This window comes from Suncus etruscus, chromosome 1 (genome assembly GCF_024139225.1).
Source record: "Suncus etruscus isolate mSunEtr1 chromosome 1, mSunEtr1.pri.cur, whole genome shotgun sequence".
Taxonomy (NCBI): domain Eukaryota; kingdom Metazoa; phylum Chordata; class Mammalia; order Eulipotyphla; family Soricidae; genus Suncus; species Suncus etruscus.
The window spans coordinates 79,244,153-79,261,088 of NC_064848.1; the positions used below are offsets into that span (position 1 = coordinate 79,244,153).

A 16,936-nucleotide genomic window follows, 5' to 3' on the forward strand; every position below is an offset into this window, starting at 1 on the left:
TTTGGTTTTTGGGCCACACCCGGTGATGCTCAGGGGTTACTCCTGGCTATGCGCTCAGAAGTCGCTCCTGGCTTGGGGGACTATATGGGACACCGGGGGATCGAACCGCGGTCCATCCAAGGCTAGCGCAGGCAAGGCAGGCACCTTACCTCTAGCGCCACCGCCCGGCCCCATTGTGTGCTGATTTCTAAGACTAGTTACATTCATTATTGGATGCTTAGTCCCTCTTGGTAGTTTCCTACATCTCTTCCACATTCCATTAGTATCTGAGCCTTGCTGATTTTGCCTTCTCCACTAGCTCTTTATTAAGACTTGTTTTCATTGTCTCATCATCAATTATTTACATGTCTGAGACAGTGAATTGCTTAAGGGTAGAGATCTCATCCTACTGTCCCTGGCCAGGGTCTCCCATTGACTTAGATGCTCCGTAAACATTTGCTGAATAAATGGGTGTAATTTAATCAGCTGCCCCTTGGCCACCCCTGAATTTCTGTCTTTTCTTTTCTCCTGGCACTTGACTCACTGACCAAAGAGCCTCTTTCAAGTCTGCACAGAAATCTAGCTCAAATATAATTAAACACAATTGCCAATGCCTGGCTACTCCTATGACTTTCCCACCTTCATCACACCCTTTATGCAGAGCTGCAGAAAATTGAGAATTGATCCTCCGAACCGCTTCCATCTTGAACTACTCAGCTCATAAGGGAGCTGTCTTCTGCAGCTCCCACAATTTACTGCCCAATTGATTCCTGCTCTTCTCTGTCTCCCTTAATCTTGCAAGAGTTAAACTCTCCTGATACTCATCATTTGCTCTCTTTGCCTCCTTTTTCCCTTTCAATCAATGGTGTAGGTTTGCTAGACAGGGAAAAGGCATGTATTTTCATATGTTGTTCCCTCTCTCTTTTAGACTTAAGCTTCTGAAAGTCATCCAACCTTTGAGTCCTGAGAGCCTCACATGGAATAGTGTTGACCTGATTCTAGGAGATTGTTGATTGTCTGTAGAATCAAAATATTCAAGAAATCTCCATGGGGTCCGAGCAATAACATAGCTGGTAAGGCATTTGCCTTGCACATGACCAACCCAAGTTCGATCCCCGACATCCTTTATGGCACCCCAAGACTGCCAGGAGTGATTTCTGAGTGCAGAGTCAGGAATAATTCCTGAGCGCTGCCTGGTGTGGCCCAAAAAACAAAAACTAAAAGAAAAAAGAAATCTCCATGCTTTCATGCTTATTGTTCTTCCAGAGTTCACTTCTCATTGTCTTTATAAAGGTCAGATTTCCTGTGATTGTTTTAATACTAACTTAATTCAGGTGAGAAGGGGAAGAAGAAAAACTCTATGGACTGATACCTGATATTTACCTGGTTTTTTGGAGGAGGGGCAATAGAATAAAAGTAAGACGTTTTCCATTTTCCCCAGAGAGGTAGGAGGTCTCATCCAAAACTTTTTCTCTATGGTCATTCTTAGTCATCCAGGGATCACCTACAAACTCCCATCTCTTGTCTGCATGCTCTTCTCCTCCCTGCCACCTCTGACAATGTGGTAGGGAGAAGGAATTGAGGATATTATTCTAAGGGGAATTAGTCAAGTATCCAGCATGACATTTAGGTAGAGTTTTAGTTCTAGACATTCACTGTGCTTACTTATGTCTTGACTTTGTAGAAATATGTCCTGTGTTTGTTTTAATAAAGTACACTCAAATGTCAAATACTCTAATTTTTCCTGACTTTCCTCAATGAAACTTTTATTTTTATGTACCCTGAAATTATTATTTAAATCTCCTTTCCTGTTAATTTTTTAAATTTTTTTTTTTTACTTTTGGGCCACAACAGGCATCCATAGGGGATGCTGGGGATCAAACCTGAGTTGGTTTCATGTAAGGCAAACGCCCTACCCACTGTGCTATCTACTCCAGCCCCTTTCCTATTAAGTTTAATGTTATTTTCTACCCATTCTGTCTTTTCTCTTCTCTCTCCTAATATTGTGGTCTCAACAGTCCCAACCTCTCTCTCTCTTTCTCTCCTTCACTATATGTTTGTTAATGATGGAACCCTGTATTCTTTCTTATTCTTCTGACTGTCATGCAAGACCTCAAAAGTCATCACCGAGTACAGAGGCTACTAGACAAAATGAAACAGTTTGTTCTGTGTGTTCAGTTTGTTTTTTTGAACTTCTCAATCACAGCAATGTTTGCCATTCTCAACCTCAGACCCTTCGTCAGTTAAATTGGGACATGAATCTACAGCCCACGGCATGGTTGTGAAAATTCATTGCTGGCCACATATAGCAAATTCTAAAGCCATGTCTGAAGGCACAGTAGCCAAGCACATTAAACCTCTAGTTAGATTCTGATTTTGCTCGAAACACTTTATGAAGTGGAGAAATTCAACATAATTAATTTTTGTTACAACTATAAATTATTATTTAATCTCTGGAACTTTGCTTACAAAGTCACAAATAAGAGAATTAATCGCTTTGCAAATCTCAGGGGTGCTTTAGGGAGCTAGAGACTAGCCTCGTCTTTGCTGTTATTCCCTTGGTAGTTAGTTATCACAAACCATACAGGTGAGAAAGCTGTGACAAGTGAATCACAGTGGACACAACATTCTCCCTGGATTGACATTTTTCTTGCATTGTAGCTTCAAAGATCCCTAGTGACCACCAGTCTGGCCTCTCTAACCATAGAGTGTTTTTTCTTTCTTCCATAAGCTCAGTATGAAAGAGAATGATTCGTTGTAATGATGATTTTTAACTCATGTGGCATACTCCTTACTGCTAACCATTTGAGCCTTTCTAACCTGTGCCCAAAACAGCTCTCTTACTAGCTTCATGAACACTCTGGAATTTTATGTAGCTTAGCAAATGGTTATGGGCTGTTGGGAAAAGATTGGTGGAATCAAAATGCACTTACATCTTTGTCATTTTAGTACCCAAAATGCTAAAATTGTGCAGTATTTTCAAACTGAGAGAGAGAGAGAGAGAGAGAGAGAGAGAGAGAGAGAGAAAGAGGAAAAAGAGTGTGTAACTTGGCACCAAAGTGGAAAGTAAATGTTCTAAGAAGACCCTAGAATTTGTGACATGAACACTCTTCCAAGTGTATCCTAGCTCATAGGGGTTGGTTACTTTTATTAAAAGCCCACCCATGATCTAACAGAAGTATCTAGCATGGATATACCCAGCTGTTGCTATTTAAAATGGATGATGAGTTCCCCATTTTGGGTTTGTTTTCCCCAGAACTGCTTGCATTGTTTCAAAGTCTCATACAACATCTACATATAGCAGAGTGAACATTTAGAATCTGGTTACTTTTTTTTTTGAGATAGCTAGAATAATAATATGCATTAGACCAAAACAAATATATCAAATGCATAAAGAAGCTTCCTTCACTTAGTACTTCCCTAATAGATTAAACTGGAGGTGATTAGAAAGATTGAACTGCCTTAATTTCTTAGGGGCTTCTTATTTCTTGATCATTTCACCGTGAGAGGGATGGTGCCTTTTATTTTACTATATGTCTTGAAATGAGAACCATGAGCCCTAGCATCTCTAGGATTCATTGTAGTGGTTTCTATATTCTGTGAGAGAGACCGTGGACTATGGACAGCTCCCAGACATAAGAATTGATCTTGACCTTGATGGTCACAGAATTCCTTTTCTCCACTTAAGAGCAAATCAGGGCCAACAGTGGTGGGAAGACAGGATCTGGACAGGGACACTGGCATGGATACTTGTGCCCAGTGATTCAAGCCTGTGTTCACAGGCAAAGCAGAGTGTGTCTCAGGCTTTATTGTGTGTGTGTGTGTGTGTGTGTGTGTGTGTGTGTGTGTGTGTGTGTGTGTGTGTGTGTGTTTTAAGCAGAAGCAAATCATGAGGGCTTTAATAGAAAACATCTCAAACAATCCATGAAATGGTAAACAGATCTGCTATTGAAAGAAAGAAAGAGAAGTTGACAATTGCATTATTGTGATCCTGGTGGGTTCATCAGCTTGGGTCGAGGAATAAAGAGAAAGGAGATAAAAGAATCGGGTAAAATGAATTCAGTTGTGTCATTCCTTTCTTCCTTTGTCTTCCGTTTACACCTGGTAATGAACCCAGGGAGGCTCTGAGATATTGTTCGAGTTTTCCTTTTGTTTTATTTGGTGTGTGTGTCACATTTGTTTACAATTTCCAAAGGGGGGTTTTCTCATTCTTAAGGAATACAAATTGAAGAGATGGGAAGAGGGACACAAGAAGGGAAGGCATTTTAGTATTATAAAGATGAAAAGTAACCCCAAAATATGGGAGCCACTTCAGATTTTGTTCTTCTCTTCCAGAAAGCCCATGGTATGGATGGTACTCATTTCATCAAATATGGATTTTACAGAATCCCTCCATGTCTTGCCTTGGGAGATTGTGCTTTGGAAAATTAATTGTCTATCAAATCAGGAGGCAGCTGATACAGTGTCTCCCTGTTCCCCCTGCTTTGGGAAGGCTTTAGCAAAGAGGCCTTTGTTTTCTTTTCAAGGGAAGTTACACTGAACTTTGTCTGTTCTGTGTTCATGGACTTAGTTTGTGTTATTCACAGATATCTGCAGGTTAGCAGAAGCCTATTGTTGAATTTCTAACCTTGACATTCCAAGCATCGTGCTGGGAAAAGGATCAAGCCTTTTCACTTTCTGTTTTTGTGTTTTGTTTTGTTTTTCTTTATTCGTTTTTTCCTTTTTCTTGAATATTTTTTAATTTATTGAAGAAATTTCCATTCCCTTTCCCTTCCTCTTGTCCAGTCTACATCAGATTTCTTCACCTGGCAAGTGCCATGGATGTGTCTCAGGTTGAAGATTTGTGCTTGTCATTTTCGACATTTCCTCTGAATGGCAAACTTTAAAATGCCTTTCAGGGAAATTTGTTTGGAATTTCATTTCAATGGGATTTATGAATAAATCTCCATTTTAATGCTGACTAAGCTTGAAGCATCCATTCCAGAGAACGCTATTGGATTTTCACATTTTAAATTTCAAATCGCTTGACTGTGCAGGCATAAAACATTTTTATTTTGTGAGTGCCATGTGCTTGAGCATTTTTGTTAAAGACCTTTTAAAAAATGGTTTTATTTTTGGGATGTCTTGAATAAGTGAGGGCTGCAGAGAGTGGGAGGTTGCATTACCCTTGTACCCCAGACCCCTAGGTACATGAAGTGGATTTATATATCTCACTCCCAGGATGGGTATTCTGTGGTGACCTTTGGCACACTGCAATTTACTTCTTCACTTTGAACCCTTTAACCTTAGAATTTTATTTTTTTAAGTTCTATGAGCCTACAAAGGCTGACTAAAATGATGTGACGCTTCCTTCCCTCTCTGACTTTTTCGAGAACCGTGGGGTACAGTGTAAATGAAGATGAAGGGAAAGACGTTCTTGATTCTTCTGCCTTTCCCTTTTCAGGGCCAATGCTGGTGGGTTTTCATGTACCAAACACTCACCTCTTCCTCTCCTACTATATTCTCTATGTCCAGTGTCATTGTCCCCATCTGTTCACAGACTCCTCCTACTCCGAGCCTCCAGATGTTCAGCAACAGTTGAACCACTATCAGTCAGCTGCCCTGGCGAGGAATAACAGCCGGGTTAGCCCTGTGCCTCATTCTGGGGCTGCTGGTGGCACCGAACAGAAAACAGAAGCTGTTCTTCACTGCGAATTCTGTGAATTCTCTTCTGGCTATATCCAGAGCATCAGGCGCCATTACAGGGACAAGCATGGAGGGAAGAAACTCTTCAAATGCAAAGACTGCTCCTTTTACACAGGCTTTAAGTAAGTGGCATGAGGAATGGCCTAGAGGAGACAAGATGGCTACATGTACTCTACCCCTGTCCTCATTCTCCCTCACACTTCCCCACCTGCACCTCAGGGGAGGTTCTGCCCTTCTAGGGGTTGGGTCCTTTCTTGACAAAGAGAGACTTAATTCCAGAAATTTGCTTTGGAATTTGAGAAAATGATCCAGACAAATGAGTTTAAAAATAAGAGCAAATGGGCGCCTGATCTGTGCAAGGTCAGAGCAATTGGGTTCTTTGGCTCCTTAGTGTGTACAATAATGGGTGTTTTCATTTGAAGAAACATCCCCACCCACCTCCTTTTAATCTGTCTTCAGGAAGAAAAGATGTTGAAAAGTCGAGAGTCAAGAGAAGCATCAATATTGACTTCTCAGTTGCACTTGTCAAAATGCTTTTTGTTTGTTTTGGAGCCACACCCAATGGTGCTCAGGGGAGTTACTCTCAGCTCTGTGCTTAGGGGATACTCCCAGTTATACTCTGTGGACCATGCAGTGCTGAGCATTCAGCTTTTGGGCTTCTGCATGCAAAGTACATGCTTAGCCTATTGCATTATCACTCCAGCTCCAAAATTATGTCTTAAGATCATATTATTATAAAATAAGCAGATAAGGTCTAGAGTGATAGCACATCAGTAGGGTGTTTGCCTTGCATATAGCCAACACCTGAATGAGCCTGGTTTGATTCCCGGCATCCCAAATGGTCTCTCGAGCCAGGAGTGATTTCTGAGAGCAGAGCCAAGAGAAACCCCTGAGTGCCTCCAGGTGTGACCCAAAAATAAAAATAAAAATAAAAATTGTTCTAATCTAGGAAAAGATTATCTGAAGTTACTTCTCAGGACAAATGAGATTCGGTTAAAGGATGGGGCTTTCTAGTATTTATTACAAGTACTTACTACAATTATTTACTGTCCTTTATTGAATCTTATCTTAGAAGGTTCTGTTTAAGTTGGTGGTTGCAAGAATGCAGTGACTGCCTGGGTTTGAGTCTCACTTTTGTCATTTGTTGACTGTGTGACTTTGAACTACTCCCTCAGCCTCTCTATGCCTCCAGTTTCTAATCTGTGAATAACAAAGGCACAGCTACTGAATCTTATGGCTTTGGTGAGGAGTAAACTATGAAACCAATGTCTTTGAAGTCTTAGAAGAGAGTCTGACATCCAGAAAATAATACAAAGTGTAGAAATAATACAAAGGTAGAAAGCTATTGAATAATACTATGACATTAGGTGATATACACCTGAATTAAGACTGTATTATTATTTGCTCCATAGGGGTCAGGAGCTGAGCATTAGACCATTTCACTACTTCTCCGCAGACCCCACACAGAGAAACTATTGAAAATATAGCCTACATGCTCTAAGCAAAACAAGAATAGAGGGGCTCGGACAGATAGCACAGCGGCCTTTGCCTTGCAAGGAGCCTATCCAGGACCAAAGGTGGTTGCTTCGAATCCCGGTGTCCCATATGGTCCCCCGTGCCTGCCAGGAGCTATTTCTGAGCAGACAGCCAGGAGTAACCCCTGAGCACTGCTGGGTGTGGCCCAAAAACAAAAACAAAAACAAAAAAAAACAAAAACAAAGAAAACCAAAAAAACAAGAATAGAAAAAAAATCTTTTTCTACCAATGTCAGAGTATCTAGCATTTCATAGAAATGGCTTATATCACTGGCTAGTCAGGTGATTCACATACTATGCATATAAATATGCATTTGATTCTAGAAGTCGAAGGAGGTTAAAGAATCCAGATAACAAGGACCCACTGACAGACGCAATACTGTTTCATTCAGGCCTTCCTTGTTCTATGGCACAAGTTAGGAGAAGTTTTCAGTTCACCTGTTTGATTTGGGGCCATACTTGAGAGATTGCTCCTGGCTCTGCAATTGAGAATTACTCCTGGCAATGTTCAGGGAACCCAATGGGAAGTCAAGTGAGCCACATGCAAAGCAAATTCCCTACTTGCTGTCACTCCCAGCCCCAAGTTCTGAGTTTACTTAACTGTCTTATCAGTGGGCATGACTGCAACCTAAAGACTCTGGCCCTTCCGTGGACAGCAACAGACTATGGTTGAGTCAGCCTGGCTGTAGGACAGTCCTTCTTCTTGCATGCACGAGAATCTGTTCTCTGTGGCCTGTGGCCTTTCAAACTTTTGATAGGCAATTTCTAATTTCCAAGAATAAAGTTATGGGAAGAGGATGGAACTTTCTTTTTTATAGGTGTCATAGCTGGTGTTTCTTAGGCCAGTAATGCTGGGGTGGGAGTGGGGATGGGTCTCTGGAGTTAGGGATCCAACTCAGAGTCCCATGCTTTTGTTTTTTGAGCAATCACCCAGGCCAGGAATCCATCACAATCAATCCACAGCCAAACTGCTACATTTTCCCCTGTCCTATTCTCATGGCCTGGCCTGCCCCCCTGGATGGGAGGAAACAACTGTGTTCAGCCCAGCATGATGGATGACAAGGTGTCTGGACACACAAGCAGTGGTGTGGCCCCCAGAAGCTGTATGGTTGGGGAGCCAGCAGGGGCCTAACGCTCACCTCCCTTCCCTCCTCTTTCAGATCTGCTTTTACTATGCACGTGGAAGCTGGTCACTCAGCGGTGCCTGAGGAGGGCCCCAAAGACCTGCGCTGTCCTCTCTGCCTCTACCACACCAAATACAAACGCAACATGATTGACCATATCGTATTGCACCGAGGTAAGCTTCCACACTTGGGGATTTAGGGCTGTGTATGTGGGGGTTCAGGGTGAGTGGCACAGGTAGCATGAATTGAAGTGGAGGGGGCCCCCTTTGCCCTGGCCCCTGGCACTCAACTGATCTCCAGGCAAGAAATCACAGCGATGGCCAGGTGACATGATAAACTGCCTTCCCACTGAGAGGATTTCTTCCACCTAGAGGGAGGCAAAGGTGACTGATTCTGCCTGAATGCACGGCAGGGTTTCCCAGCATGCTAGGGCTCGACTCCAGATACTCTGCTTGCAGAACCAAACGGATATACACGGAGCCTTGGGTGGGAGCAAATGTGAAACAGAAAGAGGAGGGTGATCTGGTGAAAGCACTCTAGGAAATACAGGGACTGGTGTCAGGTGTGGAGAATGAGGTGGCGGGAAGCATTTCTTCCAGAAAGATCTGAAATGGTTGTTTCTCAAGCATTTTCTCAGGGCATTTTCCTGGAAAAGGGTACAGAGATTGATCTTAAAGATAAGTGTCCTGATAGGAAGCATGACTTCTGGACTTTGGATTTGTCCGTTTCACAACTCTCAGCCCTTGTATTAAGGAAATGGGAAAGTTCTGAAGCCTTCCACGAGGAGCAGGGCAGGCAACAATGTCATTTTCTGCGACAAACAGCAGTGTTTTTCATATTTTCAATCCTTTTCAGTTTTCCTCCGAGTTGAGTTTACTCTTGGTCCCTCCAGACACAGTTCAACAACAGGTTTCCTCTGTTGGAAAAAAGAAATTTGTTTATGTTAAGCTGCTTTGTCCTGGAAAGATCTGAACTGAAAATGGCTAGAGAAACCTTTCTGGAATGATAGTCCCAATCTCGCTGGCTGTTTCTCATCTTTCCCTGTGTTTCTCTGCTGTCTCTCTTCCTTTTCTTAACTGGGAAAGCTCCTCACTATTTGCTGTAGGTGCCACAATAACTGTGAATCTCTGTGCTGTCTGGCTGAAGTGTCACTCTTTCTGAAATGCTAGATATTTGAGGGGGTGGGGGCCCAGCGTTGAGAGATGTGGCCTGAATATTTTCCAAGTTTTTCACCTCTTTTCAGAGCCTTGGGCAGGTGCATTTTGTGGTATTTCATCTCTATCTAGCTGCAGATTCTCAGATGTTCTCTTGGAGAAGAGGGTTGTTGGCTGGGATGTCCACTGGCAAGCTGGGAGAATCTGCACAGGATGTTTCTGGCAAGAATTCTTGGCCAAGCGATCTTGCCTACTGTGCTACCTCTGTCACCTAGCCACTGTTTTCCCAGCCCATGTGTTCCTGTGGCTCTGTGCCTCTTGCAGTTGGGGAGAATACTTGAGTGGTGACTCTACATAGCAAACCAACCAACTCCCCCCAGCTCCTCTTTTTTTTTGAGGGGGTAGTTTTCCCAGACTACTACCTGGTGTGAATAGAGCTTTTTCCCAGACTGTTACTTGGTGTGAGCAGAGCTTTGACACCTAATGATCACCCCTAATTTCCACCCAGGAGAGAGAATTCAGGAAATGGGGGCGGGGGCTATAAGTTCAATGTCACAGCCACACACACACACAGTCCTGGCCCAGTGCCTTGTGCCTTGCTCAGGGTCCCCAGTCATCCAGCTACAATGTGAGAGGTGCTATTCATAATCGCATTTCCCAGGGTGAATATGGAGACTAGGAAGTACCTACTTTTTCTTTCACTTGATGTTATTTGTGGTCATTTTATTGACATGTTTCAGGTATCTTGGAGGAGGGTGACACACCTAGTGGTGTTCAGGACTGACCCCTGGCTTTGCTTTGGGATCACTCCTGGCAGGACTCAGTCGGGTGACTGTATGTGTTAGTGGTGATCAAACTAGAGTGAGCCAAGCGCAAATGCAAAAGTAAGCCTCCCTCTTATCATATCTTGGGTCCTGACTTGTAGCAGGTATCTTATGAATTTTTAATAGAATTAAGGGGTTGTAATTTGATTAACTTTTTGCTTTATTTTAGAGCCACACCCAATGGTGTTCAATAGCTACCCCCAGCTTAATGCTTCAGGGGTGTTTCTGGTACTCAGGGCCTCAAACCAAGGCCTCCCACATGCTTATACAAGTATATACTCTTTGCCCTTTGAGCTATCTCCCCCACCTAAACAAATGAAGAGAGGAGGGCAAATACAGACCAAGGAGAAACCAGGTAAAATTTGACCTGAAAGTTTGAAAAGTCCACTGAAATTTAGGGTGCTCTGTATCAACCATAAGGTGCTGTGCATTGGTACACAGTGGCCTGTTGATGTGATCCTGAGATTCCTATTATGGAAAACAGGATGTGGTACATTGAGGGTGTTTGGAGACTTTCTTGAAACATAACATTTTTCAAAGACCCATACACTGACAGCTGAAATGAGTTTTGAAGGGACTCAGTTATGATAGTGTTATGGTTCCCACCATTACTGAGACAGGGATATGTCTATTGGTCAGGAGAGCTGAATCAGCTTAACCCAAGCCTCCTGATCACTGACTCAACCAGCAACCCATCCCCTGTCTCAGCCCCCACCCCTATATTCTTGTCACTGGTTATTACAGTCCCATCTGTCCATTTATGTGATCCATTCTATCAAAGGAGGCATTTCCATTGAGGCCTGTATTGAGGACTAATAACAACAGTGGTTACTATCCACTTAGTACTAACTGAAAACAGGCACCATGACAAGTGCTTTCATATATATCATTTTATAGAACACTCACCCAACCATATCGGGAAGTATTGCCATTATTTCTTTTATATATAATATCTTTATTTAAGCATCGTGATTACAAACACGTTTGCAGTTGGGTTTCAGTTATAAAAAAGAATACCTCCCCTTCACCAGTGCAACCTTCCCACCACTAATGCCCCCCATCACCCTCCTCCTCCACCCCTTGTCTGTATTTGAGACAAGCATACTACTTCTCACTCACTACCATTGTCATGCTAGCTGTTAGTATAGTTATTTCTCTAACTGGAGTCACCTCTCTTTGTGGTGAGCTTTATATCATTGGCCTGTCCTTCCAGCCCTCATATCTATTATCTCTGTGTATTATTACAATAATATCTTTTTTTTTTTTTTTTTTTGGTTTTTGGGCCACACCCTGTGACGCTCAGGGGTTACTCCTGGCTATGCGCTCAGAAGTTGCTTCTGGCTTCTTGGGGGACCATATGGGGCGCCGGGGGATCGAACCACGGTCCGTCCTAGGCTAGCGCAGGCAAGGCAGGCACCTTACCTCCAGCGCCACCGCCCGGCCCCACAATAATATCTTTTATTTTCTTTAAAGTCATAGATGAGTGAGACTATTCTGTATCTATCTGTCTCTCCCTCTGACTTATTTCACTCATCATAATAGTTTCCATGTCACCCATATATAGGAAAATTTCATGACTTCATTTTTCCTGACAGCTGCATAGTATTCCATTCTGTATCTGTACCACTTTTTCTTTAGCCATTCATCTGTTGAAGGGCATATGGGTTGTTTCCAGAGTCTGGCTATTGTAAATAGTGCTGCAATAAATATAGGTGTGCAGAAAGTATTTTCCTATTGTGTTTTTTGTTCATAGGGTTTATTCCTAGGAATGGTATAACTAGATCACATGGGAGCTCATTTTCCAGTTATTTGAGAAATCTCCATATTGTTTTTTGCCATTTTTTTCTGAAAACGAACAGAAAAGTAGGTTCTGGTGGATCGAGTGACTTACCTAAGGTTAAATGGCTAAAAAGTGACACACTGGCCAGTGACTGTTACTGTGTCACTCTTGGAAAGGTGCTTGGTATTTTCCTGTGGTCCCTTTTTTTTTTTTTTTGGTTTTTGGGCCACACCCTGTGACGCTCAGGGGTTACTCCTGGCTAAGCGCTCAGAAGTTGCTCCTGGCTTCTTGGGGGACCATATGGGACGCCGGGGGATCGAACCGCGGTCCGTCCTAGGCTAGCGCAGGCAAGGCAGGTACCTTACCTCCAGCGCCACCGCCCGGCCCCTCCTGTGGTCCCTTTTAATGGCTGTGGCAGCTGTCCTGTAGAATTATGTGAGGCAAAAAGTCACAGACCAAGCTTTCTTGACCCAGAGATAGCAGGTGGTTAAGGCAGTGGTGTCTATCTATCATCTGCATCCTGGCCTAGTGCACTAGGCTTTAGTGTCTGTCTTAGCTCAGAACAGCAGCTCAGTGGGAATCTGTTCTATGATATACCAAAAGACAGGGTTGGGTGTTTCTCTTGCAATTTCTTGTTGAGTCTGATCTCAAAGTGACGAGATGTGGCTCTTTCTGCACCTGTGTTCTCCTGGCTCTATGGATGAATAAACATCCTTGGTCTCTGGGGCCTCCTGTAAGAGATCTTTCTGAGGCCGTAGTTAATTAAAGTGCTTGGGATAAAAGGCAATTTGATAAACAGCTTCTGAACTGGCCCTGAGACAACCAGTCCTTGCAAGAACAGTTCACTTAACTTTTTTTTGTCCAGAGAAAGATACATTTAAATAGAGTAGAAAAGAATCCACTTCTTTGTGGGATATGTGGAAGGTGAATAATAATGGATTTAGATTGGAAGTGGCAAGAGAGAGCCTCCTGTCAGTACAGGCATTCAACAAGTTTGTTGTGAGCTCGTTACATGCCACACTAAGTCAGGTTCTTTGAATACAGAGAGGGGTGTGCAAAACTCTTTATTTGCCCACCTTAAACAGATGTATGGATGCATCCACATATACAAGAGAGCCACTGATAGATGTTCAGGAGATTCACAATGGCACTTCTGGGTAGAGGGAGATGGTCTTGGAGGCTGGTTTTCACTGAGCTGTTACATTTCAGCAGGCAGAGGAGACTTAATAGGGTGTGTTATATTCGTTGCCTGAATGACTTAAAACAAAGGAATCTCTTATCACATGTCTGTATGTCTGAAAGCAAGGTGTCATCAGGGCCTCACCTTGGCAGAGGGCCTTTTCTCTGAAGGCTCTAGAGAAAAATGTCTCCCTTGCTTCTGCCAGCTTCTGGTGGCTCCCAATTCGCTTCCTATTTCCTTCCTTTGAGCCATATCCTGAAAATCTGCCTCTGGCTTTAAAAGGAATGGTTGCTACCATGAGGGTCTACATGTGTCTCCAGGTGTCACTCCTATTGAATATGAACCACCTGCATCCAGTAAGACCCTGTTTTGACTATGATATTAGCAAAGCTCTAGGTATTCCTAAATTCACATTCTGTCTCTGTGGACATAAATTCCTGGGAGACACTTTGATCCACTACAGGGCTTTGGTTGTGAGGGATGGGGAGGAACAACTAAGCAAAACACAGTCCATCCAGGCGATTGTGGAAGATGTTCATAGACTGGAGAACTGGTGTCAGACTGAAGGGAATCAGAGGCAAGACTGGAAACATCTACTCAGAAAGTCTTTGGATACCAAAATAGAAATATGACAATTCCCCCACCAGAAATAAGCGAAACTTAGTCCTACAGAGAGAGCCCTCATGAATAGCAAGTTAACAAAGGTTGAACAAAAGACTGGAAAACCTATCCCCTTCAGGAGCTGTGACACATAGACCAGTTATACGTTTGAGGTGAGCCAGGGTTGAACCAGTTTAACCAGGAAAAAACAAAGCCCTGAAGTTTTTGTTTTGAGAAATTGATAGTAGGTTTCTTGGTGAGTTTTGATTGATGAACCAAAAATTATTAGAATAGCAACAAAGAACAAACATGCACTAACCATCAGTAGGGCTTATTTAAGTTCTAGGGATACAGCCATGGAGAGTCAGACCAGTTTTGCAAATGGAAGGAATGCAGTGGGATTCATAAACTTCAGGCACTTTAATTTGGGAGGGGGGAATCAGGCACTTTAATTTGGGAGGGGGGAATGATACACCTGAGAATAAAAAATTTTCAGAGGTGGAATTCACAAAACTTAGCCCCCTTGCAAAAATATGAAGCCCTAGACATAGTTTTGCCGCCAGGTACCTGGAGCACCTGCAGTGAACCTGAAAAATTGAGCCCAGATGGAATTTAGAGATGAAACACAGTTTTGCCAAAGATTCACATTATAATTATGGAGCCGTAGTCTAATCTCTGCTATTGGTCTGCAGACGGCACATTAACCTCAAGTTTCTGTTTCCCAGTCTGTATCTCTGATATTTAGATAAACACTGAATTTAATTGAATTCTGCAGGTGGGCATCTTTTTGGAATGGAACTAATCTCCCCTAATTGATCGGATCGTTATCATTTTTCTTGAAAGAGAAAAAAAATCTGCAGTGGGAGAGCCCATCTTTAATTTTATTCATGAGATCACATGTTGACATGGCCCCCTCAAAAATCTATCAGATATTTTTGCTTGCTAGAATGAGAGGGGACAGTCCCTTCCCAACTCTGGTTTGGGTAGAAGTGTAGCTAACACCAACATTTACTTTTTACTAGCAACTGGTTTTTTAATTTGATCATGAATTTACAAGCTAATGTTAGTTTCTTGGGGACAGAGGGTGCTCTCAAGCAGAACTTGGGGTGTCTGGGGACCACTCCCAGTCATATTCACTGATCTTGAGCAGATGTTCCAATACTAGATCTGGAGATGTGCAGTGATGCCAGAGACCTCTGGCTTACCCCCATTGCATTCATCACCCTCCAAGTTGTTGGCTTTACTGCCAGGTATCTAAATCAGGTCCCTATGCATGCAAGGCATATGCCCTTGATCCCTTGGTGTTCTTCCTGGTCGGTCCCTACTGTTATTTATTTCTTGAGGGGGGTCTTCATTTTTGTTTGTTTTTGGCCACACCAGCAGCACTCAGGGGTCACTCCTGGCTCTGTGCTCAGAAATTGCTCCTGGCAGGCTCAGGGGACCATATGGGATGCTGGGTGTCTAACCCATATCTGTCCTGGGTCAGCTGCATACAAGGCAAACGCCCTACCACTAAGCTGTCACATGACCCTCTCCCCCACTGTTATTTCTTAGTGGTTTTCTGATACTCTTGTCTCTGTTGCCTGAGAAAAATAAGGGATCTCACATTTGACCAAGTCCTCTAATAGAATGATTCTTACAGCATATTCAGCAGTTCCTACTGCGTTCAGATGTGGTGTGTTATAAGGAAAATACAGATGTAATGTTGTCTGCCTTTGGGGAAGAATTTCCGCTCAGAAATCCCAGATTCCACAATGATGTAGAGTTGGTTTTGCTGATTTGAGCAGATGTGACATCCCTAGGCCACTCCTATATTATTGCATTTCTGCACGGGTTTTTTTCTCCTGAATTCCAGTAGTATTAGACACACACTCAGCTCTGTTTGTTCCCCAGCATCCCTGGGCTTTGATACAAACTTCCTTTGGGGCGCAGCATGCTGGCTTTCTGTCTTTGGAGTAGGAGGAGATGAGAGACACAATCTTATAATCCAGTGGGTAAGTCAAAATATTTTTGTAGCCAGGTTGGAAGCTGAGTCACAGTGAGTGTGCTTCAGGACTTGATTTCTTCCCTAAGGTCACTTTAGCGATCATGAGGTCTAGAAAGACCCACAGTTGTCCCTGCCACCATAGAAAAAAAGCAATGAGTGGGCATGTCTGTCACCAAGATAAGACTTACTCCATACCTGGAAAACTGGAGAAAAACTGGAAAACCTTAACTGACATCCTAGGCATGCCTTGTGATGAATAGCCTTCCTTGAGAAAGCATGCCTCCTTTTCAGGGTTTATCTTTTTTTTTTTTTTTTTTCAAATATTGGTCATGTTTTGATAGGAGGGGGAAGAGTTGGCTTCTTTTCTAAAATGAATATTCCCTGAAAAGCCCCTATCTGTCATTCAGAAATTTGGTGCAAGTCTCTCTTTGTTATAGAGTAGTCAAACTAAGTTCATAAGGAGACAAGCTACCTTTTCTCAAATCCAGAAGCTATTTGAATAAAATCAGGTAGAAGTGGTTACCTTGGCTTAAGGAGGTAACTCAGCAATCTGAGAGCATATACAATGCCCAGCACCACATCAGTTCCCAAGCACCAACAGAAGTGATGCCCAAGCACCAAGCAGGAAGTAGATCGGGAGCACTGCTGGCTTAAACCCAAAAACAATCCCCCCCAAATGACTACCATAAGCTACTAAAGTTTTATTTATTTATTTATTTACTTGAAGCATTAAGAATAAATTACGTAGGGGCTGGAGAGATAGCATGGAAGTAAGGCATTTGTGTTGCATGCAGAAGGACAGTGGTTTGAATCCTGACATCCCATTTGGTCCCCCGAGCCTGCCAGGAGCAATTTCTGAGCATAGAGCCAGGAGTAACCCATGAACGATGCCAGGTGTGACCCCCCCCCCAAAAAAAAAAAAAAAAGAAAAAAAGAAAAGAAAAGAATAAACTGCTTTAAAAAAGAAAGAAGAAACGCTTATATCCACTTAGGGCAGAATGAGTTTTTTGCTGAGAATTTTCTCAGGATCAAGGAGGGCCATGCAGGTGAGAGTGAGGAACTGGTGTTCCCAGGGCCACAACATCAGA

The 16,936-nt window shown here is 42.9% G+C and overlaps 1 protein-coding gene across 4 annotated transcripts in view; it reads left to right on the plus strand.

Annotated features, from left to right (window-relative positions):
• The window catches only part of ZNF462 (zinc finger protein 462), a 153,044-nt gene that overhangs the window by 107,183 nt on the left and 28,925 nt on the right, over positions 1 to 16,936 (plus strand). For all 4 annotated transcript variants that reach the window (XM_049770794.1, XM_049770807.1, XM_049770811.1 and 1 more), the window contains 2 exons: positions 5,519 to 5,786; positions 8,360 to 8,496. In XM_049770794.1, coding sequence (XP_049626751.1) covers positions 5,519 to 5,786; positions 8,360 to 8,496 — 405 coding nt within the window. The remainder of the gene's footprint in view (positions 1 to 5,518; positions 5,787 to 8,359; positions 8,497 to 16,936) is intronic.